General features: G+C 38.7%; 1 protein-coding gene and 1 pseudogene across 2 annotated transcripts; both read left to right on the top strand.

Moving 5' to 3' along the window:
• The first annotated feature begins 3,452 nt into the window (after positions 1-3,452).
• LOC135204275 (loricrin-like) lies at positions 3,453-5,170 on the top strand (annotated as a pseudogene).
• A 5,254-nt stretch (positions 5,171-10,424) lies between these two features.
• LOC135204274 (loricrin-like) lies at positions 10,425-11,977 on the top strand. Of its 2 annotated transcripts, XM_064234417.1 has the most exons (3): positions 10,425-10,532; positions 10,881-11,136; positions 11,167-11,977. In XM_064234417.1, exons 1-3 carry the CDS (start codon positions 10,515-10,517, stop codon positions 11,823-11,825), a joined length of 933 nt encoding a protein of 310 aa, XP_064090487.1. In that variant the 5' UTR covers positions 10,425-10,514; the 3' UTR covers positions 11,826-11,977. The 2 variants fall into 2 exon arrangements, with proteins under 2 accessions (XP_064090487.1, XP_064090486.1); XM_064234416.1 differs by having other exon boundaries at positions 10,881-11,975.
• Positions 11,978-12,557: the final 580 nt, after the last annotated feature.

Genomic DNA, 12,557 nt, shown 5'->3' with positions numbered 1-12,557 from the left:
AAAGTACTGTAGAAGATGGATGCCGGGTTACGCCAACTCAAAAGGCAAAGAGGCCAACAGTAATCAACCATCTGGATTGTTCATGGACGACATCAAGCTGTATGGTAAGAGCATCAAGGAAATAGATACCCTAATCCAGACTGTAAGGATTGTATCTGGAGACATCAGGATGGAGTTTGGAATAGAAAAATGCGCCTTAGTCAACATACAAAAAGGCAAAGTAACGAGAACTGAAGGGATAAAGCTATCAACTGGGAAAAACATCAAACACATAGATGAGACTGGATACAAATACCTTGGAATAATGGAAGGAGGGGATATAAAACACCAAGAGATGAAGGACACGATCGGAAAGAAAGAAATATGCAGAGGACTCAAGGCGATATTCAAGTCAAAACTCAACGTCGGGGAAATATGATAAAAGCCATAAACACATGGGCAGTGCCAGTAATCAGATACAGCGCAGGAATAGTGGAATGGACGAAGGCAGAACTCCGCGAGCATAGATCAGAAAACCAGGAAACATATGACAATACAGAGAGCATTACACCAAGAGCAAATACGGACAAATTATACATAACACGAAAGGAAGGAGGGAGAGGACTACTAAGTATAGAGGACTGCGTCAACATCGAGAACAGAGCACTGGGGTAATATTTTAAAACCAGTGAAGACGAGTGGCTAAAGAGTGCATGGGAAGAAGGACTAAAAAAAGTAGACGAAGACCCAGAAATATACGGAGACAGGAGAATGACACACAGAACGAGGACTGGCAGGCAACAAAGCAATGCACGACAATACATGAGACAGACTAAAGAACTAGCCAGCGATGACACATGGCAATGGCTACCAGAGGGGAGAGCTAAAGAAGGAAACTGAAGGAATGATAACAGCGGCACAAGATCAGGCCCCAAGAACCAGATATGTTCAAAATACGATAGACGAAATAACGTCTCTCCCAATCCCATGTAGTAAGTGCAATACGAAAACTGAAACCATAAACCACATAGCAAGTGAATGCCTGGTACTTGCACAGAACCAGTACAAAAAGAGCCCTGATTCAGTGGCAAAAGCCTTCCACTGGAGGCTGTGCAAGAAAACATCGCTACCTTGCAGTATAAGTGGTACGAGCACCAACCTGAGGAAGTGATAGAAAATGACCAGGCAAAGATCCTCTGGGGACTATGTATATCAGACAGCTAGGGTGATACGTGCAAATAGACCAGACGTGACATTGATTGACAAAGTCAAGAAGAATGTATCACTCATTGATGTCGCCCAATACCATGGGAACACCAAGAGTTGAAGGAGAAAGAGAGGGAAAAAAAATGGAGAACGTATCAAGATCTGAAAATAGAAATAAGAGGGATATGGGATATGCCAGTGGAAATGTACCCATAATCATAGGAGCACTAGGCACAATCCAAGATCCCTGAAAAGGAATCTAGAAAAACTAGAGGCTGAAGTAGCTCCAGGACTCATGCAGGAGTGTGTGATCCCAGAAACGACGCACACAGTAAGGAAGTGATGGACTCCTAAGGAGGCAGGGATGCAACCCGGAACCCCACACTATAAATACCATCCAGTCGAATTGGAGGACTGTGACTGATTCAAAAACAAAAAAAAAAAAAAAAATAATAATAATAACAACAACAACAACAACAACAATAATAGTAATAATAATAGTAATAATAATAATAATAATAATAATAATACACTTTTAAAGTACTAAAGATAAATGTAATATCAGATAGAAAAATAAGACTTTCACTATCAATAGATTCACATATATTTTTACTAGGGATTAGTAGCTTTTCTTTCTTATTGTGTGACGAATTTAAGTAATCTCTCTCTCTCTCTCTCTCTCTCTCTCTCTCTCTCTCTCTCTCTCTCTCTCTCTCTCTCGCTTTCTCTGAATTCTTATTCATTTCTATCTCTCTTTTTATAAACGTTCCTCTATAAACATTTTGTATTTGTTTCTTTTATTGGACAAATAAATATTTCTATTTACTTTTTTTGTTCTTTCATCAGATTGGTTACCAAGCACTTCATCAGCATTGTGCTCGTCCGGCCCTTCCTCTCTCTTGATGCTCTCTCCTCTCTCTCTCTCTTCTCTTCCTTTTCTTTCTCTTCTTCTATTCTTCTTCTTCTCCTCTTTCTGAGAGCTCAGCTCAGATAGAGTCTGCCTCTTACAGTGATTCCTTGAGATAAGTGGATTATTACTATTAATACTACTACTACTACTATTTTTATTATTATTATTATTATTATTATTATTATTATTATTATTATTATTATTATTATTATTATTATTATTATTATTATTATTACCTTATAAATCAAGATTCCGTCAGTGGAAAGTGTATCCGTGAGGAAGGTAGAACACTGTGGAGAATAACGCAGATTCCTAGGAGAATTACAGATGCCTATCTTACAACTCTGAAGCTTGTCCAGGTCAAATAGCCTGCATTATAGAGCGTATTGTCTGAAGACCGATGGTTAAATCCCATTTTTTTATTATTGTATACTTTGTAAATATAATTTCGCTCTTTGCGGGTAATTAACATGAGGACGTTACTGTCTATTTGTCTTAATGTACCAGAATTCTGTATCATCTTCAGCGAAGATCGTAGAACCATATTTGTAGAATGACAGAGCCATATTACGAGGATCAGTGGTCATATGAGGACATTTATTCTTAGGTCAGAGATGTAAACTGAATTGCTATTTATTCTATATCAAACGTTTCAAATAATAATAACTCTGGAAAATTAATGTAATGGATCCATTCTTCAAGTAGAAATGTTGGTTATTTACCATTCTTTACTATCATTCTTTGCAGAAATGATATTGCGAGTAATGTGATCTCGGAGCAAATTTTTTGAGACGTAATATTACTCGAGGGGAGTTTTCAAAGCACATGATGCACAAAATGCAATATGAGGACAATATTTGCTAAAAAAAAAAAAAAAAAAAAATAAAAATAAAAAATAAAAAAACCCGATGCAGTAAATAAATACTTCGCGAGATGTAATTTTGAAGAAGGTAAGTGACAGCCATGCAAAATGCATTATGAGGACAACATTTGCTAAAAATGTTAAAAAACAGTCACTACGAATAAAAGAAGACTTTCCATATAAAAAACCTTTCACTCTTGACGCTTTTCTCAGTAGGCAACAAGGAGGAACAAAAATAAAAGGAGGAAAACACTCGAAGCCTGTCCATTCTCCAGACGCCCGTTTACGTCTTCTGAAAACACGTCCAGACTTTCTCTATGAGACAATCTTTTAGTAGCGCGAACTCCAGCATTACCCGGGGAAGAGGAGGAGGAGGAGGAGGGTAAGGAGGGTAAGAGTAAGGAGGCGGAGGGTAAGGAGGAAGAGGAGGAGGAAAAGTAGTAGGAATATGAAAGGGAAAGAGGGACATCGCCTCGAAGTGAAGGGTTCTGGAACACTAGGTATATAAATAGACGGCGGACTGGCCACAGTCATCACACAACGCCGACTTCGGCTACTGCAAGAGGAGCCGTTCCAGAGGGAAATCACGACTAATACTACTACTGCTAATAATACCACTACAATGAAGCGAACGGTGCTGGTGAGTACAGTGACTATGCGAGACGTAATTAACTATATTTTAGTTTTCGAAAAAGACCCTTGTAACTGTTATTATAGTTATTTAGTACCAGATTGTAGTGTTCTGTAATTCAGTGTAGTTATTTGCATACGACTGAATTTCGTTTTAAAACTATCTTTACATAAATCTATCATCCTTTTGCTTTGAAACTGTTATTCAGCAATGTTACAACTTCCTTTTAATGATTTTCCCCAAATATTTTGTTCTAATGCGTCAGTTTTGTCTGCAAATCTCTCAATTTCCTCAAATGTATCCTTACAGAGTAAATACTAGTGAATCTCAACACCAGTGTCTTATTCTTGCCTACAGATACTCGTGTCTCTGCTGGTGGCAGCAGAGTCCTCACCACTGCAGGGCTACAGCCTGCCTGGTCGCGGCACTTCCGGTGGATCTCTGAGTTTTGGTACAGGAGGAGGGTCCTTCGGTTCCTCAGGAGTAGGGACTGGTGGTGGATCCTTTGTGTCATCTGGAGGGAGTACTGGAGGAGGTTTTGTATCGTCTGGTTTTGGCAGTGGTGGAGGGTTCAGCAGCGGAGGCTTTTCCAGTGGAGGTGTTTCCAGTGGAGGCTTATCCAGTGGAGGTGTTTCCAGTGGAGGCTTTTCCAGTGGAGGTTTTAGCAGTGGAGGTGCTTCCAGTGGAGGTTTTAGCAGTGGAGGGTTTAGCAGTGGTGGAGGTTTTGGTGGATCCTTCTCTGGACATGGATCAATCTCTTGTGGTGATGGACAGGTCGCCCACAGAGGGAGCTGCGTAACTCCTCAGGTGCAACGTAACGTCTACGTCTACAATGTCCCAGAACAGCCCCGACATGTCGGCCCTCGCCCTAACATTCCAGGACCTAAGGTCGAGCACAACATCGTCTTCGTGCGTCTTCCAGAAGGCGCTGCAGGACAGGACCCTATTGTAATTCCTCCCACCCCATCCCGCAGAAGAATATTGTTTACGTCCTCAAGGGAACTGCAGCAGGTGGACAGAAGGTCATCCAGGTTCCAGCACCACCCAAGAGCCAGCCTGAAGTCTACTTCGTCAACGTGGGCGACGGCCAGAACCCAACTCTTCCAGGAGGCGTTGATCTTCAGAGTGCCCTCAGCAGCGCTGTCCACCAGGGAGTCGGACAGGTCATTGGAGGCGGATCGGGAGGAGCAATCGGAGGTGGATTTACCGGAGGCAGCTCTGCTGGTATTTCTGACAGTTTCGGCGGTGGTTTCGGAGGGTCAGTCGGAGGTGGAAGCGGAAGCGTTTCATCAGATTTTGGAGGCTCTGTCAGCGGCGGAGGCTTTGGAATTTCTGGTGGTAGTGTTATTTCCGGTGGCGGTTCCTCTGCCCCAAGCGGTCTGTACAGCCCTCCTTAAACGAGTGGTATTCTGCTCCCAGTAATGCATGACTCGAAACTGACTCATCTTGTTTTTCTCTGATGTTTGTTTGTTAATGAAGATTTTATGTGAAGTCCTAAATACTACACTTATTCTGAAAAAAGTGAATGATAATATATATGGTTAAAGCTGTTGATCTTTATCTAATAAAATATAAATCAAAAGATTATTTTAGTATTTCCTATTTCGTTGATGATTCACCATTTTGCTTAACTGTTTAGATAATACTGATCACCATCTGGTATTGTTGAAATAAATGAATATATAAATAAGTAAATAGATATATAGATATTTAAATAAATAAATATATATATAAACAAATAAATAAATAAATAAATAAAGAGATAAATAAATAAATAGATAAATAAATAAAGAAATGAATAAATAAATAAGTAGGTAGCCAATGAGATAAATAAACGATTAGATACACGTCTGCAAAAAAAAAAGATAAAATGATCACGACTGGTTAATGACAGTGAAGAATTGGAATCTTACTGAACAATATAATGGAATGCATAGTGATGATTGCTTTTAATTATGATTGCTTAGAAGTATGATTACTTATAAATATGATTACTTATAAGTATGTTTACTTACGAGTAATCCTACTTACAAGTGTGGTTACTTACAAGTATGATTACTTACGGCAGTGATTACTTACAAATAGGATTACTCACAAGTACGGTAACTTACCAGTATGATTACTTACAAATGTGATTACTTACAAGTGTGATCACTTCCCAGTATGAATAATTACGAGAGAGGAATAGCAACCAGGGAAAGGTCCTAGTTCATAACCTAAATGAACGCTAGATCCTGTTGGGATATGAACCGTAGCGACCAATCATGTGACAGGCAATGGATACAGTGAGTTGAGTTAACTGAGTTGAGCAAAAAACATAATCAGTGACGTCGTCGTCTCCTGACATCTCTTAGTTACTTCCACCACTAGGTTCTTCTAAAGAGAAATTTGCGTTCAAAATACTATAAAATACTTAATATAATATATATATATATATACTATATATATATACAGTATACATATTCTATATATATATATATATATATAATATATATATATATATATATATATATTTATTATATATAAAATACTCAAATTAGAACTCAAGCACTTCCAGCTAATTACTCTAAAAGAAGATGGTACTGGTACTGAGAGCTGCTTTCAAAATCAGAAAATATCTGAATAATAATAATAATAATAATAATAATAATAATAGTAATAATAATAATAATAATAATAATAATAATAATAATAATAATAATAATAATAATAAGTATAATAATAATAATAATAACAATAACAATAATAATAATAATAATGAGTATAATAATAATAATTCACTTTTAAAGTACTAAAGATAAATGTAATATCAGATAGAAAAATATGACTATCACTGTCAATAGATTCACATATATTTTTACTAGGGATTAGTAGCTTTTCTTTCTTATTGTGTGATAAATTTAAGTAATCTCTCTCTCTCTCTCTCTCTCTCTCTCTCTCTCTCTCTCTCTCTCTCTCTCTCTCTCTCTCTCTTTCGCTTTCTCTGAATTCTTATCCATTTCTATTTCTTTTTATAAACGCTTCTTTATAAACATTTCGTATTGGCTGCTTTTATTGGACAAATAAATTTCTCTATTTAGTTATTTGTTCTATCTGTGGACGTCATGGTTAGACAACTAAGCTCTTTTAAAAATTTTTCATCAGATTGTTACTAAGCACTTCATTAGCAGTTTCCTCGTCTCTCTCTCTCTCTCTCTCTCTCTCTCTCTCTCTCTCTCTCTCTCTCTCTCTGAGTGCTCAGCTCAGATAGAGTCTGCCTCTTCCAGTGATTACTTGAAATAAAAGGATTACTACCACCACCACTGCTACTACTACTACTACTATTATTATTATTATTATTTTTTTTTGCTCTATCACAGTCCTCCAATTTGACTGGGTGGTATTTATAGTGTGGGGTTCCGGGTTGCATCCTGCCTCCTTAGGAGTCCAATACTTTCATTACTATGTGCGCCGTTTCTAGGATCACACTCTTCTGCATGAGTCCTGGAGCTACTTCAGCCTCAAGTTTTTCTAGATTCCTTTTCAGGGATCTTGGGATCGTGCCTAGTGCTCCTATGATTATGGGTACAATTTCCACTGGCATATCCCATATCCTTCTTATTTCTATTTTCAGATTTTGATACTTATCCATTTTTTCCCTCTCTTTCTCTTCAACTCTGGTGTCCCATGGTATTGCGATATCAATGAGTGATACTTTCTTCTTGACTGGTCTATTTGACTGGTCTATTTGCACGTTTCCCCCTATCCGTTCTGATACCATAGTCCCAGAGGATCTTTGCGTGATCGTTTTCGATCACTCCCTCAGGTTGGTGCTCGTACCACTTATTACAGCAAGGTAGCTGATGTTTCTTGCACAGCCTCCAGTGGAGGGCTTTTGCCACTGAATCATGCCTCTTTTGTACTGGTTCTGTGCAAGTGCCGGGCATTCGCTTGCTATGTGGTTTATGGTTTCATTTTTCGATTTGCACTTCCTACATATGGGAGAGATGTTATTTCCGTCAATCGTTCTTTGAACATATTTGGTTCTTAGGGCCTGATCTTGTGCCGCTTTTATCATTCCTTCAATTTCCTTCTTTAGCTCTCCCCTCTGTAGCCATTGCCATGTGTCATCGCTGGGTAGTTTTTTAGTCTGTTTCATGTATTGTCCGTGCATTGGTCTATTGTGCCATTCCTCTGTTCTGTTTGTCGTTCTCCTGTCTCCGTATATTTCTGGGTCTTCGTCTAATTTTATTAGTTATTCTTCCCATGCACTCTTTAGCCACTCGTGTTCACTGGTTTTCATATATTGCCCCAGTGCTCTGTTCTCGATGTTGACACAGCCCTCTATGCTTAGTAGTCCTCCCCCTTCTTCCTTTCGTGTTATGTATAGTCTGTCCGTATTTGCTCTTGGGTGTAGTGCTTGTGTATTATCATATGTTTCCTGGTTTTTTGATCTATGCTGCGGAGTTCTACCTTCGTCCATTCCACTACCTACGCTGTATTTGATTACTGGCACTGCCCATGTGTTTATGGCTTTTATCATATTTCCGGCGTTGAGTTTTGACTTGAGTATCGCCTTGAGTCTCTGCATATATTCTTTCCTGATCGTGTCCTTCATCTCTTGGTGTTTTATATCCCCTCCTTCCATTATTCCTAGGTATTTGTATCCAGTCTCATCTATGTGTTTGATGTTGGTCCCATCTGGTAGCTTTATCCCTTCAGTCCTTGTTAATTTACCCTTTTGTATGTTGACTATGTCACATTTTTCTATTCCAAACTCCATCCTGATGTCCCCAGATACAATCCTTACAGTCTGGGTTAGGGTATCTATTTCCTTGATGCTCTTACCATACAGCTTGATGTCGTCCATAAACATCAGATGGTTAATTCTGTTGCCTCTTTTCTTGAGTTGGTACCCGGCATCCATCTTCTGCAGTACATTTGTCATGAGAATCATGGCTACTACGAAGAGTAGTGGGGACAGTGAGTCGGCCTGGAAGATCCCTCTCCTGATATTAACCTCTGCTAGTCTTATTCCAGAGATTGTAAGTATTGTATTCCAGTTGCGCATTGTATTTTTGAGGAAGCTGATGGTGTTTTACTCTGCCCCATATATTTCCAGGCATTCTATTAGCCATGTATGTGGTATCATGTCGAAGGCTCTCTTATAGTCAATCCATGCCATGCTTAGGTTGGTTTTCCTTCTCCTACTGTTCTTCATTACCATTTTGTCTATCAAGAGCTGGTGTTTTGTGCCCCTACACTTCCTTCTGCAGCCTTTCTGTTGGTGGGGATGGTGTTTGTATCCTCTAGGTAGTTGTACATCCTTTCACTGATGATACCTGTTAGTAACTTCCACATTATTGTTAGGCAGGTGATAGGAAGGTAGTTACCGGCCATATTTCCCTTACTCTTGTCTTTTTTTACGAGGATGGGTTCAATCCTGTCGAGATCCATTTGGGCGTATGGTGATTTATGATACTATGCTGGAGTTGTTCTGCTATTCGTGGGTGTAGAGCCTTGAAGTTTTTGAGCCAGTATCCATGGACTTCATCGGGACCTGGGGCTTTCCAGTTGGGTTTTTTATTTATTATAATTATTATTATTATTATTATTATTATTATTATTATTATTATTATTATTATTATTATTATTATTATTATTATTATTATTATTATTATTATTATTATTATTATTATTATTATTATTATTTTTATTATTATTATTATTATTACATTATAAATCAAGATTCCGTTAGTGGAAAGTGTATCCGTGAGGAAGGTAGAACACTGTGGAGAATAACGCAGATTCCTAGGAGAATTACAGATGCCTATCTTACAACTCTGAAGCTTGTCCAGGTCAAATAACCTGCATTATAGAGCGTATTGTCTGAAGACCGATGGTTAAATCCCATTTTTTTATTATTGTATACTTTGTAAATATAATTTCGCTCTTTGCGGGTAATTAACATGAGGACGTTACTGTCTACTTGTCTTGATGTACCAGAATTCTGTATCATCTTCAGCGAAGATCGTAGAACCATATTTGTAGAATAACAGAGCCATATTACGAGAATCAGCGTTTATAGGAAGACATTTATTCTTAATGCAGAGATGTTCATTGAATTGCTATTTATTTTATATCAAGCGTTTCAAATAATAATAACTCTGGAAAGTTAATGTAATGGATCCATTCTTGAAGTAGAAATGTTGGTTATTTACCATTCTTTACTATCATTCTTTGCAAAAATGATATTGGGAGTAATGTGATCTCGAAGCAAATGTTTTGAGATGTAATATTACTCGAGGGGAGTTTTCAAAGCACATGATGCACAAAACGCAATATGAGGACAACATTTGCTAAAAAAAATAAAAAAAAAAAATAAAAAACCCGATGCAGTAAATAAATACTTCGCGAGATGTAATTTTGAATAAGGTAAGTGACAACCATGCAAAATGCATTATGAGGACAACATTTGCTAAAATTGTTAAAAAAACAATCACAACGATTAAAAGGAGACCTTCTATATAAAAAAACCTTTCACTCATGACGCTTTTCTCAGTATGTAACAAGGAGGAAAAAAATAAAAGGAGGAAAAAATGTTTTAGCAATGCTAACTCCAGCATTACCCAGGGAAGAGGAGGAGGAGGAGGAGGAGGAGGAGGAGGAGGAGGAGGAGGATGAGGCGTAGGAGGCTAAGGAGGGTAAGAGGGAGGAGGCGGAGGGTAAGGAAGGTAAGAAGGAGGTAGAGGAGGATGAAAAGTAGTAGGAATATGAAAGGGAAAAAGGGACATCGCCTCGAAGTGAAGGGTTCTGGAACACTAGGTATATAAATAGTCAGCGGACTGGCCACAGTCAGCACACAACGCCGTCTTCAGCTACTGCAAGAGGAGCCGTTCCGAAGGGAAATCACGACTAATACTACTACTGCTAACAATACCACTACAATGAAGCAAACGGTGCTGGTGAGTACAGTGACTATGCGAGACGTAATTAACTATATTTTAATTTTCGAAAAAGGCCCATGTAACTTTTATTATAGTTATTTAGTACCAGATTGTAGTGTTCTGTAATTCAGTGTAGTTATTTGAATACGACTGATTTTCGTTTTAAAAATATTTATACATAAATCTTTCATCCTTTTGCTTTGAAACTGTTATTCAGCAAAGTTACAACTTCCTTTTACTGAATTTCCCCAAATATTTTGTTTTAATGCGTCAGTTTTATCTGCAAATCTCTCAATTTCATCAAATGTATCCTTACAGAGTAAATACTAGTGAATCTCAACACCAGTGTCTTATTCTTGCCTACAGATACTCGTGTCTCTGCTGGTGGCAGCAGAGTCCTCACCACTGCAGGGCTACAGCCTGCCTGGTCGCGGCACTTCCGGTGGATCTCTGAGTTTTGGTACAGGAGGAGGGTCCTTCGGTTCCTCAGGAGTAGGGACTGGTGGTGGATCCTTTGTGTCATCTGGAGGGAGTACTGGAGGAGGTTTTGTATCGTCTGGTTTTGGCAGTGGTGGAGGGTTCAGCAGCGGAGGCTTTTCCAGTGGAGGTGTTTCCAGTGGAGGTTTTTCCAGTGGAGGTGTTTCCAGTGGAGGCTTTTCCAGTGGAGGTGTTTCCAGTGGAGGCTTTTCCAGTGGAGGTTTTACTCCTCAGGTGCAACGTAACGTCTACGTCTATGACGTCCCTGCACAACCCCGACATGTCGGCCCTCGCCCTAACATCCCAGCACCAAAGGTCGAGCACAACATCGTCTTCGTGCGTCTTCCAGAAGGCGCTGCAGGACAGGAACCTATTGTAGTTCCTCCACCCCAGCAGAAGAATATTGTTTACGTCCTCAACAAGGGAACTGCAGCAGGTGGACAGAAGGTCATCCAGGTTCCAGCACCACCCAAGAGCCAGCCTGAAGTCTACTTCGTCAACGTGGGCGACGGCCAGAACCCAACTCTTCCAGGAGGCGTTGATCTTCAGAGTGCCCTCAGCAGCGCTGTCCACCAGGGAGTCGGACAGGTCATTGGAGGCGGATCGGGAGGAGCAATCGGAGGTGGATTTACCGGAGGCAGCTCTGCTGGTATTTCTGACAGTTTCGGCGGTGGTTTCGGAGGGTCAGTCGGAGGTGGAAGCGGAAGCGGAAGCGGAAGCGTTTCATTAGATTTTGGAGGCTCTGTCAGCGGCGGAGGCTTTGGAATTTCTGGTGGTAGTGTTATTTCCGGTGGCGGTTCCTCTGCCCCAAGCGGTCTGTACAGCCCTCCTTAAACGAGTGGTATTCTGCTCCCATTAATGCATGACTCGAAACTGACTCATCTTGTTTTTCTCTGATGTTTGTTTGTTAATCAAGAGTTTATTTGAAGGCCTAAATACTACACTTATTTTGAAAAAAGTGAATGATAATATATATGGTTAAAGCTGTTGATCTTTATCTAATAAAATATAAATCAAAAGATTATTTTAGTATTTCCTATTTCGTTGATGATTCACCATTTTGCTTAACTTTTTAAATAATACTGATCACCATCTGGTATTGTTGAAATAAACGAATATATAAATAAGTACATAGATATATAGATATTTAAATAAATAAATATATAAAGAAACAAAAAAAAAATAAATAAATAAGTAGATAGCCAAAGAGATAAATAAACGATTAGATGGACGTCTGCAAAAAAAAAAAAAAAAAATATATATATATATAAAAATGATCACGACTGGTCAGTGACAGTGAAGAATTGGAATATTACTGAACAATTTAATGGAGTGCACAGTGATGATTGCTTTTAAGTATGATTGCTTAGAAATATGATTACTTATAAATATGATTACTTATAAGTATTTTTACATACTAGTATGCCTACTTCTTACAAGTGTGGTTATTTACAAGTATGATTAACAGCAGTGCTTACTTACAAATATGATTACTCACAAGTAAGGTTACTTACCAGTATGATTACTTTTAAATGTGATTACTTACAAGGGTGATTATTTCCCAGT

Source organism: Macrobrachium nipponense, chromosome 44 (assembly GCF_015104395.2).
Source record: "Macrobrachium nipponense isolate FS-2020 chromosome 44, ASM1510439v2, whole genome shotgun sequence".
In the NCBI taxonomy this organism is placed as follows: domain Eukaryota; kingdom Metazoa; phylum Arthropoda; class Malacostraca; order Decapoda; family Palaemonidae; genus Macrobrachium; species Macrobrachium nipponense.
This window is presented reverse-complemented; position numbering and strand designations above follow the sequence as displayed.